The following is a 20037-nucleotide window of genomic DNA, read 5'->3' as shown; positions in this document are numbered from 1 at the left end:
TAAATTCAACATAAAAACTTGGGACTTCCCAATTATTACATCTGAATTGACTCAAGTTATCCACAATTCTCTATTCTCAGCCACCTCTGGTGCAGGAAAATGTTTTCCTCGTGTATAATTGATGAAATTTAAAGAAGATGTTGTCCTTAGTAGCTAAACACTTATTGGCCAAATGCTACCAGTTGTTTGTCGTTTGTGACGTTAACCAAACCGTTCCACCATTAGGTTGTAAGCTACCCAAGCGGAATACGAGGTGCTGTTCCTCCACTTTGCACGCGGTCTCACTCTGGCAATGGAGGGGGACCAGAACAGAAAGGTCAGTGTGTGAATAGCGAATTAAAATCTCAACATCGGAGGAGCATAGGTGACTGCATAAGCCTCCCATTACCACCGCAAGTTGACATTTGGCACTTTGGATTTCTAACATCTTGTCCTGTGTATTTGGAAACAAACGTTAGGCAAACATTTGTCCCCTTATTTATACCTCAACAATGGGAAATATTCTCCTTATCTACACTTGTTTTATACACCTCTATCAACTCACCCTTCAGCAGTGATCACCAGCGATGACTATGAAAAAAGCAAGAAAAACTTAGATAATATTTTTGTGTTGCTTTAAGATTTATTGTTGAGTAAGAATTGACAAAGTATACACAAGGGGTACAGTCCAACCTCAATTACAACAGAAGTGTTTTCAACATGGCAATTGCATACAAGCTTATTACTACATATTTGAACCATATAAAACAAACTACATAACTTTTCCATTGAAAACAAAAAACATGAAAACTGTTAGCTTCATAAAAAGCATTTCTACAACACAAACCTCCAAGGGTATAGATCAGTCATGCAAGCTGATTTACTAGGAATTAATGTAAAAGCACTGCATTAAAACTGCTGCTAAGCGCAACATCGAACTGTCTTTTTCCCCCTCGCTGATGCGCAGCTAAGAACTTTAGATAAACTGAAGAAACCAAATTGTTATTCACATTCATCTTTATACTTAACAAACAAGTCACAGGTTCGCCAAAAGCATGTGTTTAGTTGAATTCAAGTTCCAGTATTACATTGCAAGTCCTTAGAAATACTGTCACCTGTATTTGTGCAATCTACATGACCTTCCACTCTTGCTTTTATTATTCTAAACAGATGAATGCTGAAGGAAGCAATACTTATTTACATAAGCATCTCTTCAAATTATAAAGCAGGTTTATCACTAACCATTAGACAATAGAAGGATGTAATTTAGTAGTTCTGTTTAAGTGTCACAAATGGGACCATTAACAATTGGTTTGTTTAATTATGCTGAGACAACATGCCACTCGAGTGTAAAGTGTGAGTACCTTATTTACATTTAACATAACTATATTTAAAATATTGCAACACATATAAATCAGTCATTTGTTTTAAGTCCAAATATAGTCAATACCGTATTAACAACCTTGGACATTGTGAAATTATTTAAAATTCTCCACTATCAAAATCTTTTTTATCCTTCTTTCCCTCTGCTTCCAATCCATCTGTCCCATCACTGTTGTCCCTCCTCCTCTTTCGATTACGAACACTGAAACGTGGATTCATCTGAGGTAATGGATCCATTCCCAAGACTTTGTGAATCTGACGGAATGCTATTAATCTCAGAGCAAACTGTAAAGTGGGAAAAAAAATCAAAAAAATCAGAACAAATTCTAGTTTCCTCTAAATACAAATTAAATACCAATTCCAAAAGAAGTGTACAAGACAGAATTGAACAACTTGCATTTTTCAAGTGCCGATAATGCAAAAGTGGCACAAGTCTCCTCACAGAAGTTAATAAGCAAAAGGATGAAATTCATGAAATATACTGGGAGGTGGACTTGGGAGGGGAGGATGCTCGTCAAACTGCAGAGCATCTTGGACAATACAGCTCACCCCCTTCATGACACATTGGTCAACCTGAGGAGTACCTTCAGCAACAGGCTGGTTCCACCAAGATGCAATACAGAACTCCACAGGAGATCCTTCTTCCCTGTGGCTATCAAACTGTACAACTTCTCTCCCTTCTGTCGCGGGCAGACTGATTTGCCTCCCCCCCCCCACAATCTTTGCACATCCCCAATCCTTTCCACTCATCACTTTAATTTCATGTTTCATGTGTCTTGTGTTTTAGGACTTTTGGCAGATCAATTTCCCTCCTGGATAAATAAAGTTCTGTCTTATCATATATACCTTTCTGTCCTCGGTCTCCTCCATTGTCAGAGTGAGGCTAAATGCAAATTGGAGCAACTGCATCTCATATTTTGCTTGGGCATCTCACAGCCCAAAACTGGCATGTAACAAAGGTAATGCCACTATGGTTATAGGGGATTTCAATTTGCAGGTAGACTGGGATCACCAGGTTGGTTCTGGACCCCTAGAAAGGGAGTTTGCAGAGTGCCTCAGAGATGGATTCTCAGAGCAGTTTGTACTGGAGCCTCCCAGAGAGAAGGCAATTCTGGATTTAGTGTTGTCCAATGAACTAGATTTAATAAGGGAACTCAAGGTAAAGGAACCGTTTGGAGGTAGTGACCATAACATGATTAGTTTTAATCTGCAATTTGCGAGGGAGAAGGTTAAACCAGAAATGTCAGTGTTGCAGTTGAACAAAGGGGACTATGAAGGCATGAGAGAGGAGCTGGCCAAGGTCGAATGGAAAAGGATCCTAGCAGGAATGATGGTGGAACAGCAATGGTGGGAATTTCTGGGCATAATCCAGAAGATGCAGGATCATTTCATTCCAAAGAGGAAGAAAGATTCTAAGGGGAGTAAGGGGCAACCGTGGCTGACAAGGGAGGTTAGCGATGGAATAAAACTAAAAGAAAAGATATATAATATAACAAAGAGTAGCAGGAAGCCAGAGAATTGGGGAAGTTTCAAAGGACAACAGAAGGTAACAAAAAGGGCAATACGGGCTGAAAAGTTGACGCACGAGGGGAAGCTGGCCAAGAATATAAAGAAGGACAGTAAAAGCTTCTTTAGGTATGTTAAGAGAAAAAGATTAGTAAAGACAAATGTGGGTCCCTTGAAGGCAGAAACGGGTGAAATTATTATGGGTAACAAAGAAATGGCAGAAGAGTTGAACAGATACTTCTGATCAGTCTTCACAATCTCCCAAATGTACTAGAGCAGGGGCCTCCAAACTTTTCAGCCTGAGGGTCACATTAGCCCCGGCCCCTGAGACTAGGTCAGAGAAAGTGGTCGGCGTGGACTGGTAGGGCCGAACGGGCCTGTTTCCGTGCTGTAAGGCTGCAGGGTGACTTGGACAGGTTGTGTGAGTGGGCGGATACATGGCAGATGCAGTTTAATGTAGATAAGTGTGAGGTTATTCACTTTGGAAGTAAGAATAGAAAGGCAGATTATTATCTGAATGGTGTCAAGTTAGGAAGAGGGAATGTTCAACGAGATCTGGGTGTCCTAGTGCATCAGTCACTGAAAGGAAGCATGCAGGTACAGCAGGCAGTGAAGAAAGCCAATGGAATGTTGGCCTTCATAACAAGAGGAGTTGAGTATAGGAGCAAAGAGGTCCTTCTACAGTTGTACCGGGCCCTGGTGAGACCGCACCTGGAGTACTGTGTGCAGTTTTGGTCTCCAAATTTGAGGAAGGATATTCTTGCTATTGAGGGCGTGCAGCGTAGGTTCACTAGGTTAATTCCCGGAATGGCAGGACTGTCGTATGTTGAAAGGCTGGAGCAATTAGGCTTGTATACACTGGAATATAGAAGGATGAGGGGGGATCTTATTGAAACATATAAGATGATTAGGGGATTGGACACATTAGAGGCAGGAAACATGTTCCCAATGTTGGGGGAGTCCAGAACAAGGGGCCAGTTTAAGAATAAGGGGTAGGCCATTTAGAACGGAGATGAGGAAGAACTTTTTCAGTCAGAGAGTGGTGAAGGTGTGGAATTCTCTGCCTCAGAAGGCAGTGGAGGCCAGTTCGTTGGATGCTTTCAAGAGAGCTGGATAGAGCTCTTAAGGATAGCGGAGTGAGGGGGTATGGGGAGAAGGCAGGAACGGGGTACTGATTGGGAGTGATCAGCCATGATCGCATTGAATGGCGGTACTGGCTCGAAGGGCTGAATGGCCTACTCCTGCACCTATTGTCTATTGTAATTGTTATATGGTTATTATATATTTGGCACATTTTTGCAGGCCGCAAGAAAAAATAAAGTGCGAGTTTTATAAATTTAATGAATTCAAAAAAATTTAGACTAGGTTACATTAGATTAGATTAGGAAAGGTTAAACTAAGTGAGGTTAGATTAGGTTACTTTACATTAGGTTTATGGCAACAAATAAGTAATATTAAATTTTAAAAGAGCTTGAAACATTGGAATATGTATATACCGTAGGTATACAATTATTTATAAAACAGAAAAATACAGTGACCACCACAGGGGGAGAGAGCAGAGAGAGAGACAGAGAGGGGGGGCAAGAGAGATAGTGGGGGGTGGGGGAGGGGAGAGAGTCGGGGTAGAGGGAGCAGCGGGTGACAGCGGGAGCGCGGGACCGAGGGTCTGGTGAAGGATGCCGCCACTTGCGAGGGCTGCTCCCTCCCTCTCTCTCCCAGCGCCAGCGAGATATGCGCCGCTGCTCCACTCTCTTCCCAGGCCCCGTCTCCCTCTAACGCAGCGAAATAAGAACAAACACAAGTGTAGTTGTTGTTCAGAAACTCTGCATCCCCGGGGTTTCACTGGTGTTTGTTCTTATTTCGCTGCGTTCGAGGGAGACGGGGCTGGGAAGAGAGTGGAGGAGTGGCGCAGATCTCGCTGGCTCTGGGAGGGAGTGGAGAGAGAGTGGTGGCGCTCCTTCACTGGACCCTCTGACATCCTCCCTCTCCCCGCGCTCCCGCTCACACCCTCTGCTCCCTCCACCCCGAATCTCTCTCCCCCCGTGGTGGGCGGCGCAACGACGACGACGAGGGAAGTTTGTTGTTTGCGAGAGGGCGCTGCGATCTCTCGTCTTGTCCCGGCTCTGGGCCGGTGGCGATCCGCTCTCCGGCGAACCTTCGCTGGCAGCTTCTGCCTCCAGTCCCCGCTGCCCAAGAGCTTGCTGCGGGCCGGATAAAACTCCTGGCGGGCCAGATGTGGCCCGCGGGCCATAGTTTGGAGATCCTTGTACTAGAGGACAGAGGATCTAGGGAGACAGAGGAACTGAAAGAAATTTGCATTAGGAGAAATAGTATTGGGTAGACTGATGGGTCTGAAGGCTGATAAATCCCAGGGCCTGATGGTCTGCATCCCAGGGAATCAAGGAGGTGGCTCTAGAAATCGTGGACATCGTGGATTGGAGGGTAGCTAATGTTATCCCACTTTTCAAGAAAGGAGTGAGAGAAAACAGGGAATTATAGACCAGTTACCCTGACATCGGTGGTGGGGAAGATGCTGGAGTCAATTTATCAATTATCCTAACGGCACATTTAGATAGCAGTAAAAGGATTGGTCCAAGTCAGCATGGATTTATGAAGGGGAAATCTTGCTTCACTAATCTTCTGGAATTTTTTGAGGATGTGACAAGTAAAATGGATGAAGGAGAGCCAGTAGATGTAGTGTATCTAGACTTTCAGAAAGCCTTTGATAAGGTCCCACACGGGAGGTTGGTGAGCAAAATTAGAGCACGTGGTATTGGTATTGGGGGGTAGGGTATTGACATGGATAGAGAATTGGTTGGCAGACAGGAAGTAAAGAGTAGGAATAAGAGTAGGTGCTTTTCACAATGGCAGGCAGTGGCGACTGGAGTGCCACTAGGTTCGGTGCTGGGGCCGCAACTATTTACAATATAAATTAATGATTTGGATGATGGAATTAGAAGTTACACCAGCAAGTTTGAAGATGACACAAAGCTGGGTGGCAGTGTGAACTGCAAAGAGGATGTTAGGAGGTTGCAGGGTGACTTGGACACGTTGAGTGAGTGGACAGATGCATGGCAGATACAGTATAATGTAGGTGAGGTTATCCACTTTGTGAGTTTATCCTGTAATGTGAGGTTATTCACTTTGGTGGAAAAACAAGGAGGTAGATCATTATCTCAATGGTGTCAGATTAGGTAAAGGGGAAGTGCAATGAGACCTTGTACACCAGTCACTGAAAGTAAGAATGCAGGTACAGCAGGCAGTGAAGAAAGCTAATGGCACGTTGGCCTTTATAACGAGAGGATTTGAGTATAGGAGCAAAGAGATCCTTCTGCAGTTGTATAGGGCCCTGGTGAGACGATATCTGGAGTATTGTGTGCAGTTTTGGTCTCCTAATTTGAGGAAGGACATCCTTGCTATTGAGGCAGTGCAGCATAGGTTCACGAGGTTAATCCCTTGGATGGTGGGACTGTCATGTTTGGAAAAATAGATATGGAACCAGAATCTTCATAAAGGTTACTTGAAGGAATTGTTTAAAAAAAACTAAGAAACAGAAAAGTCACTTTTGATGTGTGGATAACTGGGGATGAATAGCAGCTATTCAAGTAAAAATACGTGTGCAAATGAATATAGATAATGTTACATGTTGTCAAAAGGCAAATAATTTATGATGTTTCCCATGTGGATGATCAGCACAGAGGCAAGATAAGTGAGGAAAGAGTTATATTGAATGAGGGACAAAATATATCATGGAAGTAATTACCTCAACACTCACCTACAAAAACACAGAATATAAGTCTAGATATGTCTAATCAGGAAACAGACCAGCACCACATTTACAATATATTTTTCAAATAACAAGCAACACAAGTGACCTTTCAGTTTATGAGAATCATACCTGTGCACTAGCTGTTATGTCTTCTCGTTGTTGTTCAGTGACTGAACTCAATGTATCATTCGGGTTCTTTTCACAAGGATCATATAGGCCAGGACCACCTAAAATTGTCACAATTTAAAAAAAAAATTGGATAGTTCATATGATTTCGGATTTATTCTCAAATATAATTTCCAACTTCATTTTATACAATAAACTAAACCGAACCAGGGCAAGCTCATTGTTAATTAGCTAAAACAGGCTAAAAGCTACTATGATTTTCTATTTTCAACACATCAAATATGCATTGGATGGTAAGCACAACACATGATTCCATGCACGAGTGAAACGCAGTGTTATCAACTAGTCATTTTCACTCCTGACAAATTGAGAAGTCACTATTCCCAAGATTCACATCAATGCAAAATTAATGGAAAAGCCTACATGACCGCAAGTGGAGGAGGGCTCTGATTAGACAGGTTTCTTTCTGGAAATGGCATTTTTGGACAAGTCAAAAGAAGTTAATGTCACAAGAATGCATGATAGAAGTGGCATGGTGCCCACAGTTCCAATGACTATCTATCTGAACCAATACTGTTTGTGTCAAGTTTGCCTGGTCTCCCTTAGGCATACCAACACATCCCAAAGACATACTTGCAAGTTAATCGGGGAGGGAATAGGTTACAGGGAAGTGGCAGAATGGGACAGATGGGAATGCTCTGAGCAGGCATAGATTTAGTGCGCCAAATAAACTAAGCGGTCTTCTTTGGCATAAGAATATTTATGAAATAAAGATGAAAGTGCAGCCACCTTTGAAATTATTGGGAACTTCAGACCTTCGGCTGGAAACTATGCTGTATTCAAATTTGAGTGTTATTCTGGCTAGAGGACTGGGACCAGCAGACGACACCATAACTGGAGGAGTTGTGGTTTTGTGAGGGTGAGTGTCAAAGGGTACAACAGGATATAGATACAGACATGGGTGGGGAAATGGCAGATGGAGTTTAATCTGAGTAAGTGTAAGGTACTGCACTTTGGAAGGTTGAATACAATGGGGAAGTACAGGGCTAACAGCAAGACCTTTAACAGCACTGATGCACAGAAGGATCTTTGGGTAAAAGTCCATAGCTCCCTGAAAGTGGCAACACAAGTAGAGAGAGTGATAAAGATGGTGATATGCTTGCCTACATAGGTCAGGACATAGAAATAAGTCAGGAAGTCATGTTGCAGATTTTTATAAGCCTTTGCGAGGCCACATTTGGAGTAGTGCGTGTTGTTCTGATTGCCCTATTACCGGAAGGATCTGGTCACTGGAGAGCGTATGGAAATTTACCAGGATTTTGCCTGAATTCGAACGTATTACCAATAAGGAGAGTTTGAACAGACTTGGATTGTTTTCTCTGGAATGTCAGAGACCGAGGGGAGACCTGATAGAAGTATATAAAATTATGAGGCACAGATACATTAGACAATCAGAACCTTTCTCTCCCCCCCCCCCCCCCCGTGGAAATATCAAAGACAAAGCTTTAAGATCGAAAGAAAGGATTTTTTTTCTTTTCACAGAAAGTGGTGGGTGCCTGGACACAGATACAATGGTAGTAGTGGTGGGTGCCTGGAACACAGATACAATGGTAGGGTGGTGGAAGCAGATACATTGGTAGTGTTTAAGAGGTCTTTAAATAGTTACATGGATATGCAGATTGGAGAGATATGAATCACTTGTAGGCAGAACCGATTAGTTTAGCTCAGCAACATGCTCAACGTAAACAGACGTTGTTGGCCAAAGGGTCTGTTCCTGTGCTGCACTGTGCTATGTTCTAGTAGATACAATAACATGAATAAATTACTGGTTTAATGATTTCAGTGTTTGGCAAATTTAAATAGTTGAATGAATATTTAATAAATTGTAACTATGGCCACAAAACACACTGTTTGGCACAGGTACTGTGGGCTCAAGGGCTGGTTCGCTTCTGTACCGTTTTATGTTCATTTAAATTCTGTAGGATATCCAGAATTTAACAATGCACGAAGTGACCGAGGCCATCACAATTTATTTTGACAGAAATGGTAAACTTCAGCAGTGGAAGACTGAGTGGGGACAAGGACAGACAAAACCGTGGGTGGGCGATATTATGAGCTGGCAGATAAAGGAACAAATGCCTTTTAGTTCAAATAACAATACCTAACATTCAAAGGTTCAGCTCAGGAGGACCATTCACAGAACTCACCTGGTAGAAGTATCCCAGAAGAAACACATTCAAAAACTCTCCTCATAGCATCACCCGGACTAAGTGGTCCTGAAGCACTGCTGATTACTTTTTCCACCAGCAATTCCATGGCCTATTATACAAAAGATGAGACCATTTCAAAACAATTGATAAATTAGTTACCAAAAAAATCTTCCAAACGAAAGTGATGGTGAAGAAAGGGAACAGAACAGTTTGGAGAGAGAGGATTGGAAAGAACAGACCAAGGTGTTATCAAAGAAGGTTCAAAGAGCTAGCAGGAGAGTAATTTACAAAGGATAGCTCTCTTTGCATTAAATTTGAAGGAGCAGTGCCAAATAACAAGAAAGGGAAATTAGACGATTGGAAAGTACTGGTTAAGACAAACACTTGAAGAAACAGGGTAGGGTATGGATGCAGGGATCCAAAAGACAAAATCTTCTTTAAAATGTGCAAGTAATAGGTATTCTGGAATTAATATAGCAAATCGCATTAAAAGCAATTGAGAGGGTCAAGGTGATCAATGAATGAAGAGAGAATTTGATCCGAGGTGTTATGGATACAAGTGTCAGCAGCATGATTGATGGCACAATTGGCAGATTCTTCCAAATTCAGTCACACCCCATTCAGTATAACATCCTACATTTAAAGGCCAGAGAAACAAACCATTTCAGCATTTATTTGAAATTATGTAACAGGTTCCAAGCATAATTTAGATGTTATAAGAACAACTGATACTAACAAAGGTTCACCTGCACCTCCTCCAACCTCATCTATTGCATCCGTTGCTCTAGATGTCAACTTATTTACATCGGCGAAACCAAGCGCAGGCTCGGCGATCGCTTCGCTGAACACCTGCGCTCGGTCCGCATTAACAAAACTGATCTCCCGGTGGCCGAGCACTTTAACTCCCCCTCCCATTCCCAGTCTGACCTTTCTGTCATGGGCCTCCTCCAGTGCCATAGTGAGGCCCACCGGAAATTGGAGGAACAGCACCTCATATTTCGCCTGGGCAGTTTGCAGCCCGGTGGTATGAACGTCGACTTCTCCAACTTTAGATAGCTCCTCTGTCCCTCCCTTCCCCTCCTCCTTCCCAGATCTCCCTCTATCTTCCTGTCTCCACCTATATCCTTCCTTTGTCCCGCCCCCCTGACATCAGTCTGAAGAAGGGTCTCGACCCGAAACGTCACCCATTCCTTCTCTCCCGAGATGCTGCCCGACCTGCTGAGTTACTCCAGCATTTTGTGAATAAATCGATTTGTACCAGCATCTGCAGTTATTTTCTTATACTAATAATCATTTAGATCTCTTGCCTCAACATGATGAAAGTAAGATTTTTTTGAGTTTGTTTCAATCATCTTGATCAAAAATTATTCTAGCTACAGCTAAAATAAGAACATATTTACATGATGATATGTTCAGAATTAGAGTGGTAATAATAAACAGCCCTTTTAATTTCCCACTATGTGTTTGAAAAAGGATACTTGCACAAGTTCTAATTAACAATCACAGAAAGTGGGTATTACTGGGCTGCTGGATTAACCTAGGAGAATAACTGCAATGCATTTGAACCAATGGTAGAGACTAAACATTTCAATCAAATGGATACTAATCAAGCAGCCTGCTTTGTTTTGGATACGCCAAGGTGTGTGTGGTTGATGAAAAAGTGTACAATATTACACCAATCCTTTTTGTGGCTTAAAGGGTTGAAAACATCTAGGTTAGTTACTCATTCCAGAAACCCCAAATCTTGACCTGATTTTGTGGCCACATTATTTCAAATGTTCATTTCCTGGACAATGGTGACCCCAGAATAGCCATTAACAGGATCCAACCTAATCATGAAGTCAAATGTCATGAGTGGGTGGTGAGACTTGCTCTTCTTGCGCCTGGTAATCCTTGGCATCGAATATCTCATGCTTAAATGTAGTATTCAAGCATGCTTTGTTTTCTAATTGGCAAATGGAATTAAAGACCATAACCTGCAAACATCCCAAGATTTACAAGATACAATTCCAAGCACTGGAAAGTATTCCCTTTGCTGCCTACTCAATTCTGTTTAACCAGGACTCCATCACGCCACAGCCAGTCAAATGCTACCTTGCTATAAAGATCAGTGATTCTGTCCCAATCGCCAAAATGAAGCTGTCTGGACTGGACCCTTCTTCAGTCTGAAGGGTTCCGACCCGAACATCACCCATCTCCAAGGATGCAACCCTGACCCACCAAATCACTCCAGCACTTAGTGTCTTTTTCTGTAATTAAGCTCCTGGTTCCATGTTTGGAACAAAGCTGTGATGAAATCCTGGAAAAAACTAGAATGAGTATCAAAGAGGAGAAAACTGGTAAAGGCTGCCTGATAGCAATACCAAGGACACCTTCCTCTGTCTGTTGCCAAGATAGTAAATAGTAACAGTGGATTTGTTCGTTTTTTGTAGACTGGACATATCTGGGCCATTTTACTGATTATTGGGCAGATGCCATTGTTTGTGCACTACAATAGATTGATTAGAGGCATGGTTGGCTCTGAAGCACAAATCTTCAGTATTGTGGGAATACTATTGTATTAGAATAACTGCACAAGTGTTTATGCCATTTCTTAAAACTGCTCAAATTTGTGATCAAATTTATCAAAAAAGTGCAATTCTGTGTAATTAGAACATTCCTCAACACTGACAAAGTCAAACCAAGTCTTTCTAAAATGATCTTTACAATTAAATAGAAGCTACACTTACCCAGCTCGGCAAAACTCCCCAGGTTGGTACACGCTGGCAGAGATCACGCAGGATGCGAATAATAATCACGCAAGATTGCAAACCATTGGCTCTAGCCTGGAGCAGAAACAAAAATCTAAATCACATGGACATCAGTAAGTCTTGGGGCTAGAGATTATGTAATGGGGGAAAAACACTGCTGTTTTGAAATAAAAGCTTGTAAAGATGGTGGATTCAAAGAAAAAATATCCAGCACTTTACTCGTGAGCCAACTGTCCACAACAGAATTCTTCTGTGGAAGAAATGGGGGTCAAAGTGCACAGCAGAAACAGGAAGAAGCTGTCCTAGCTCATCTTCCTGGCCTCTTGAGAACTTCCTCTCCCCCACGTTCTTCCGTCATGGCATTTTTAAAGAACACAAGATTTATCCATGGAAAATACATAATTACACATGTTAAAAGGAAAATATAAATCACGGAAGACATAGTAGACTGCCTTTTCTTACTGTACGTTTGCCACGCCGCAAAGTCGCAGTAAGTTAGAGCAACTTCTGTCTCCCGCTCCAACATAAACATTAAATCTTACAAATTATAAATGAAGTAGGTGAAGAAAAGGTTTATGAAAGCTGAGCATAAAGCGCTACAGACACCTTTTTAAAAGCTAGTTAAACTGCAGCCTTATGGAACAATTACAACACAATACTGATAAGTGCAAACGTTACAAGAAGCGACACAAGGATGCCTCATGCTAGTCAATGACCAGAAAAAAAAGTTACAGAATTTAAAGTTTTAAACAATATAAAAAATTTGGTAGTATTTTCCTGGTCACTTTCTTAGGCAAAGGCACGGTCAACGTAGGCAGCCTTGGGAATATTAGGTTTACTAATGTAACAGCTCATTTTCATGGAAAAGTCAAACTCAATCATCTCTCATAAGGCTACAAGTAAGTAAGTAAAATGATGTTCCGAACCTGGAACCACTTAGCGTGGCGGAGAGCAGCCAGAGCGTCAAGGCATTTTTGCCTGTCCAAGACGTCCGGTGGGTCTTTCACCATAACCGAGGTTACATCTAAAATGGATCGAATTGGCAAAGTGCAGTGAGGAATGGGTGTTTGACCAGGTAGGCATGACATTTCAGAAACATAGCCATACTGCCACACATTCTACTACAAATTGACAATACAGAGAGAATCCTCAATATAATTTTTGAAATATCCAATATCTTCAAATTAAACATATTATTGTACTTGAGCTTTTGTTATCTCAAGTAACTCAAATAATGACACATTCAAGAATGTCCAGTGAACACAAAGAATGACACCGCTCCAAATATTAGCTTTCCCTGAAGTACACGGAGGACTAGTAGCCACACTTCATCAGCCAAATCAGAACTTGTAATAGAAGGGCCTCCAGAAATCCATATAGAAAATCGATAAATAAAGAATCTTGCAAACTAGAGTTGGTCAATTGACAAGGTGCGCATTTTAACTAGTTCATTACCATTCCAGTTTATGGCTTTGCTGGGAAGAAATCGTTTTAAGGTACAATAAAGTATTCCACCTAAACAGCTCCATAGTCAGCTCAGATTTTAAGCAACTTGGAAAGCAAACATTTTATGTGGAACCATTTACCATATTTAAATATTCATTCTTCAGATAAGGTCACCTCACCTTCTGTCTCCTTTCTCTGTTCGTTTACTTATTTATCTATTTATTCACTTCCCTATGTTCTCTAAATCCCTGTAAAGCGTCTTTGAGTATATGAAAAGCGTTATATAAATGTAATGCATTATTATTATTATTATTATTACTAAAAAGAGGCATTTATCTCCAAACTAGTTTAGTGATGCCACATTTCGTTTGTAGAACTAACTTTTATACGCTTTCTTCGAAGTAACAAGTGGCATAAAATTCATTAACAGGCAAACAATTTAAGCAAAAACATGAATTACAGAAAATCTGCATCAATAATTAGACAAAATGTCATTAACTGAAAATGTAAACAGCTTTAATCCACCAATGCTTTCTGACCTGCTGAGTATTTTTGTGATTTTCCTTCAGATTTAAAAAAATCAGTAATTATAAACCTCTCAAACGTGGAAGACTACTACTATCACAGTTTTATACTAGCTTGCGATAAACTACTGTTGATATCCGCATGCTCCTGCACTTTTTACGAGGGAATATTTTATATTCAATTTAGTTTACTGTCAATTTTTCCTTATTATCTTGGGCAAGACGAATGGCACTCTCAGTTGCAGATGTCACTATTATGTATTTGAAAACAAATGAGATTGAAGATTTGGGAGGAAACGACAACTGAATACTCGGCTACTGAAAACAAATGAATTTTTGCGGCCCTGCTACAGTTTCATAGAAAAACAAACTTATCTCAGCGCCATTAAACCAAGTCGAGGAAAGCAGGAAAGGAAATGGAGTTCTGCAAGAAATACTTTAGAGATAGACCGATACCACATATCTGGCAGTATGCAATATCCTGGCATAACGTACCAGGGGTTTGCTTGTAAACATAATAATCCTAAAACTAAATTTGAATGCTTTTAGTTGTCAAGTACATAACTTGTGGATTACAATTGAATTATTAAAATAAAACTTGAACTAAATGTAATTTTGCAGAAGGCAGCATTATGGAAGTAATTTACTTCAAGTAAACAGAAATATTTTATCTCAACATTAAGTGGCATTGTTCGATCTCTGGATACATTTTATATATAAGCAAGGCTGGAGTGGCCCCAGTCCATCCAATAATTGTGTGGCAGGTGTGGCTAAGCTCTTACAAAAACCTTGGTCAAAAATCCTTCCGATGACGTGTCAGCAGCCCCTGAGAGGATTCGACTCTTGCTGTTGATGCTAGAAGGCTTTGGACTGAATCCATGAGCTATGAATAGATAAAAACAACCATCTTGCAGGAAATCTACATCCCAACACAACTTACTGCAGAGTCAACAGGAGCAAAACACGCAGACTCAGTAAACGGGTGCAATAACAATTAAGAATATTTTTTTCATGAAACCCAATCCCTCATCCATCAGAGATTCCTCTCACAAAGCCTTCATTAGTTGTTTAGTAATTCCCCCAAGGAGGCTCCAAAACCCCAAATGAAATCCAGTATTTTATTTCACCAGGGCTCTAAAATTCAATAAACAATGATTTTTGTACCATTCCCTACTTTAGAAGTTAGAATAAAAATATGTTTGCCTAATGGTATCCCCAGTAAAATAAAGTTCAAGTAAACGTGGTTATCTGGATTTTAATGTTTTTCCCCCAAATCACTTATAGCCACTCCTATTAAAAGCTTCAGCATTTTTTTTTAAAGAAAAAAATCTGCTTTAAAGGTATATGTAAACAACTCAAAACCAAAGGGCAATCCAAGAGAATTTACCTGGCATCCAGATCTTGGTTTCAATTTGGGAGGATAATAAATGTTAGAGATCCCAGAATTTGGAAATGATAAATCTGAATTGAAGAGCCCTGTTCTGCATTAAGCATTTCTTTGAACATAAATGTGTAAAGCATAAACATCAGCACACTTAAATTACAATACAAAAATAGTCTTAAAAATACAGGATCAACTTGCACTCAGGGGAGCTATACGTTAAATACCAAGGGACCGCAGAACAGCAAATTCTACAACACTTTCCTTTTCTACCACACAGGTGACTTCACATTCTATAGACACTAACATGCGTTGAACTTCACTCTCTTTCAAATCTCTTATGTACGGAAAAGTGTCATAGAGTAACTCCTCGGGCCCATTGGCATATGATAGCAGGAAGATAACAGAAGAGAAAAGCAGACAAGTAAAGAATCTTAGACTTCCAACCTCCAATTCCCATGTTCTCCTCTCTAATGACCGGTGATGTAAGTGTGATGGTGACTTGCATTTTTGGTTCCATATTTGAAGTAATAATTATGGCTGAGTCAGGAATGCAGCACTTTACTTCGTACTTCTCAGGAGTAGTTACCTATAATCATTTAAAAAGTAATATTACACAAGCAATTGGGAATCATTACATACTTTAAAACAATTTTTAAAATGTTGGAAAATATAGCAGCATATTTAAGAAAATATGTTAAGAATTTTTCTCTTTACAGATGTCAAAAGATTTGGTATTCCCAGGAATTTTCTATTAATATTTATAGTGCAAATAGTTTTTTAAAAGTCCTTTCAATATATTAAAAATGAATATTTTTAGTGGAGAACACTTTCTAAATAGAGTAAAACAAAATCACTTTGCATGCTTCATCTGCAAAAGATACCAGCTTCTCCGCGTTGCTATACAGTTTCATTTATTGTGCTCCACATCCCCGTTTATGGTTGAAGTTGATATCCAAAAGCAAAAACATTGTTAATTGCTTCACTGTTTTAGAGTCAGTCATGTCTAAAGTATTTATTTTTAAAAAGCAATAGAAATCAGATTTAATGAAGGACTAAAACTACCATACCACAAGTTGCTTTGGCAAATTGTCTGCAATGCGATTCAGTAGTGCTCCAGTTGGTTTCTCAGCACAAAGCAGTACAAGGTTCACGTTTTTGTCCCCACGTAACAGCAATCCTTTAGCAAGTACGCCAACTCGCATGACACCCTTCAAAGCTCTCTGGCTATCATCTCTTCTGCAGCAAGTGTGGACAGCAGAGAAGAAAAAATAGTGATTGTACTTCAAAGCTGCAAATCACTTAGCAAAAGAGTTTATTACCAAATGGTATTCCTCCTATTTAGGTGTCCACATCAAAGTTACCCTGCAGCAATTAATTCAAGCAAAGCTTGCTAATAAATGTGCAAATTGCCTGGTGAGACTATAAATTTTATTCCTTTCAAGTTTTCTAGTTGCTCTGAATAATTTCAAAAAATATTATTGATGAATTTTCAGTAATCATTAATGCACTCAATTCAAATGGCAGTTGGGGATTGACAAAAAATGCTAACCTTGCTGGCAATGTCAACATTCCATACAACAATTATGAAAAATATTTACATGTATCTGCACACTTCTTGACTTGAGTCAGTTCGAAACAGTTTTTAAAAGGCAATAACCCCCTGCGTATGTTGAAAATCAAACCAAAATAGAAAATGCCAAAAACTTCCAGCAAGACAGGCAGCATCTGTGGAGAGAAACTGATGTCCTATTATTCTATATAATTAAATTTAAAACTTTTTGCATCATGTAACATAAGTAATTATAGACCTCTTATTTCAAAGATTTTGCCAACAGTTCCACTTTGCGACTTTTCCCCATTGAAGACACCTCGTCATTAGATTGGAAAGCATCTAGTCTTCCACGCATTTAAATAACACAATTTCTATTTACGCTTAATGTCACGTTTTTATAATAATTATAAAATATTTTCAGTAATAAAGGCAAAGAATCAGTACATGGTGCCCCAATATGAATCGCTTCATATTTTGAAGCAACTGCAGCTGTTCTAATGGTTTTAGACAAGTATACTCCTCAAAACTTTAACTGGACACATTTTCACAGAAATGGACACAGAAACTACAACCATAACGTGCCATACCTTTCTTTGACAAAATCTTTTTTATCATCATCTTTGTTCTTTGGTTTGTCTTGCTCTGTTATGCAGTCAGATACAAGTTTAAGAGCACGTTCAGTATGCGAAACTATTTTCTGGACAGACTGAAGTTCCTCTTCAGTTGGGTAGATAGCAGCATGTTTTGTCATAACGTAGCGATCATCTGACGAGTCTGGACGCCTTGGAGGCTAAGCAGAGGTTTATAGTTGACACCAAGTATATGCTGTATACTTTGCCACTGCAGTACATTATTCTACAATAAATCTGAAAGGAAATCTACATGCAGCCAAATTTTGATTGCTATTAAGTACATTTATTTACTCTTTCTGAAGCATGCAAATCTTTTGATACAAATGATTAGTACAAGCCTTACTCTTACAACTGTTATAGCAAATTAAAAACTAAACCTACAAAACCTTCTTCGACTCCATTAGAAATTCTCAAAAAGTCAAAGTGATTAGTAGCAGGATGTCCCTTTTCAAATTTGTTAAAAAGAGCAAAACCCCAAAAGTATTTTTGCTTCTCAAACTCAAATGAAGGTTAAGCCATTAAAAACAATATACCAGTGGCCCTTGAGGCTGCATCATTCCAGGTCGAACACCAAGTAGGCCTGGCGGATATCCATCAACCAATCTGCGGCGGTCATCCCAATAATGGTGCTCCTCTTCCATCCTCCTCCAGTAAATGTCCTCCTCATAACGCCTGAATAACACAGAAATCTTGCTTCAGCTAACTGATCTAAACATCTCAAATAAACCAATTTTACTTGAGGAACTCACACGTAATAATCAATTAAAAGACCATGCATGCCCTAGAAGAAATTTCTAAAATTCCATTCACAAGTATGGACATTACTGTCACAGCCAGGATTTATTGCCCATCCCTACTTACCTTTAACCTGAGAAAGCAATTAAACATTAAGGTCGTCCCACTAGCCAACTTGGGCAAGGGCAGATTTCCTTTACAGAACGACATTACCGAAACGGGAGGAAGCTATTAGGACAATCCAGAAATTGGATGCATCATTTAAGGATTTAATGAGGATTTAAAAGAAAACTGCATACATTCAGTCATTTTTCAGACATACTTCGCCGTGTGTGGTAGTCAGGAAAAGAGAAGGCAGAAACACCTTATTATGGAAGTAGCAGGAAAGGAGATAGACGGACCAAAAATATCAAACTACATGAGGAAAACAAATGAAAGGCAGAAGATGAGAAATTACTTAAAAATTCGGACGTGCTCAAATGATTGGATTACCTCATTTCCATTCGCCAACGCTCTTCTTCCTCTCTCCGTCTCCAGTATTCTTCTTTCTGCATCTGTTTTCTCATTTTTTCTTCTTGGATTTTTCTTGCTCTAATACTTGGCTTTACTTCAACTTGCAATTCAGGATTTACTTTTTTCTGGATTTAAAGGAGGATAAACATTTCATACCCTATGTGAAATATTTTAAGTTAATAGTTTTTACTGATGCAAAACTCACCTTATACTGCAGCCTGTGTCGCCTTCCTTTTAGATGCATTTCCTTTGCGTTTGGGTCATTGAAACTACACTCACATAATTTGCAGTGGAAGCGAATCACTTTGCCTTCATCGTTTCGAACCTTCCAAAGGAAGGACATTTCTTAAGTTAATTCAGAAAAAAAGAGTTTGAAGATAACCGCTTATAGGGAAAATATATATTAGAGGATGGTCAAGGTGCAAATCATGCGTTTCAGCAGTAGTTTGTTGATCAAGCGATAATTCATACTAAGAAAATAATTAGACATTCTAAATATCGCAAACTCAGCGCCAACTGGATGTATGCATATTCAATTAATACTTTTATTCTAATATTTATCATAAAAACCTAATCATTCCTAACTTGAAAGGAGATCGAGAAATAAAAACATCACCAAAAATAAGGGACCAAATAGCTAGATTTTACGTTTAAAAATACCTGGATGAGCACTTGCAAAGTTATCACCTACACAGAGAATATTTGTTTTTGGCTGACAAATGGCAAAATGACAACCAGTCATAATCTCTACACCTTGAAGCCATTTTGTTTTACTGGCACAGGTTTTGATTCAATAAATCAGATTTATGTGCATTATTTGCAAAGAATCCTCTGCAACTAGCGATAGTTATTCTCCTGCAGCCACAAAGCAGGTTTAAACTGTCATACAAGGTGAATAATTGTATCCTTATTGTTTTGATGTGGTTATGCTTTATTCTTAATTGTTAACTATATTTTTGTGTTGTTATTTGTGAGCGGAGCACCAAGACATGTTCCTTGTATATGCATATACTTGGCCAATAAACCTATTCATAAAAACATCAAAATATTTTTAATCCATGAAGAAAATGGGAAAGAGCATTCCATTAAGTGTATAGAGAATTATAATGCTCATTTATTATAGAACCCAAGGAGATCCTAGCTTGACACCACTGTAAAACGGAAGACAGTGCTGCCTTTAAATGAGACAAAGCTTTATTTTTGTTCCAATATTCAAGTAAACTCCCTTTCATTTTAAAGACATATTTAAAGCCAGAAAGACAAGGTTTCAGCAAATTAGTTGAGGTACTAGAAAAATGAGTTCAATATCAAATTAAAAATTAAAACATCAGGTTACAAATTAATAGTTTAGGTTTTGAATAAAGCCGAAAAACTGTAACGTCCAGTTTCAGGAACAGCTTCTTACCTACAGCCATTAGGCTGTTAAACACCACAATCTCAAATAAGCTCCAAACTACTTAGACAATTATTGTGTCTTCATTTTTTATGTGTACATATGTGTGTGTATATACACACACGTATGTGTATA

At 39.5% G+C, this 20037-nt stretch overlaps 1 protein-coding gene across 3 annotated transcripts in view; it reads right to left on the bottom strand.

Annotated features, from left to right (window-relative positions):
* Nucleotides 1-614: 614 nt before the first annotated feature.
* The window catches only part of zfr (zinc finger RNA binding protein), a 56172-nt gene continuing 36749 nt past the window's right edge, over nucleotides 615-20037 (bottom strand). The window contains exons 11-21 of one of the 3 annotated variants that reach the window (XM_078394861.1): nucleotides 18715-18834; nucleotides 18489-18634; nucleotides 17795-17933; nucleotides 17217-17419; nucleotides 16145-16310; nucleotides 15522-15663; nucleotides 12650-12747; nucleotides 11703-11798; nucleotides 8971-9082; nucleotides 6767-6864; nucleotides 615-1647 (exon numbers count right to left, since the gene is read on the bottom strand). In XM_078394861.1, coding sequence (XP_078250987.1) covers nucleotides 1462-1647; nucleotides 6767-6864; nucleotides 8971-9082; nucleotides 11703-11798; nucleotides 12650-12747; nucleotides 15522-15663; nucleotides 16145-16310; nucleotides 17217-17419; nucleotides 17795-17933; nucleotides 18489-18634; nucleotides 18715-18834 — 1506 coding nt within the window. In that variant the 3' untranslated portion in view covers nucleotides 615-1461. Of the gene's footprint in view, nucleotides 1648-6766; nucleotides 6865-8970; nucleotides 9083-11702; nucleotides 11799-12649; nucleotides 12748-15521; nucleotides 15664-16144; nucleotides 16314-17216; nucleotides 17420-17794; nucleotides 17934-18488; nucleotides 18635-18714; nucleotides 18835-20037 lie in introns of those variants that run through there. The other 2 variants (XM_078394841.1, XM_078394879.1) reach the window with 2 other exon arrangements.

Source organism: Rhinoraja longicauda, chromosome 1 (assembly GCF_053455715.1).
Source record: "Rhinoraja longicauda isolate Sanriku21f chromosome 1, sRhiLon1.1, whole genome shotgun sequence".
NCBI lineage: Eukaryota > Metazoa > Chordata > Chondrichthyes > Rajiformes > Arhynchobatidae > Rhinoraja > Rhinoraja longicauda.
Note: the sequence above shows the minus strand (reverse complement) of the source record. Positions and strands in the feature narration are given on the sequence as shown.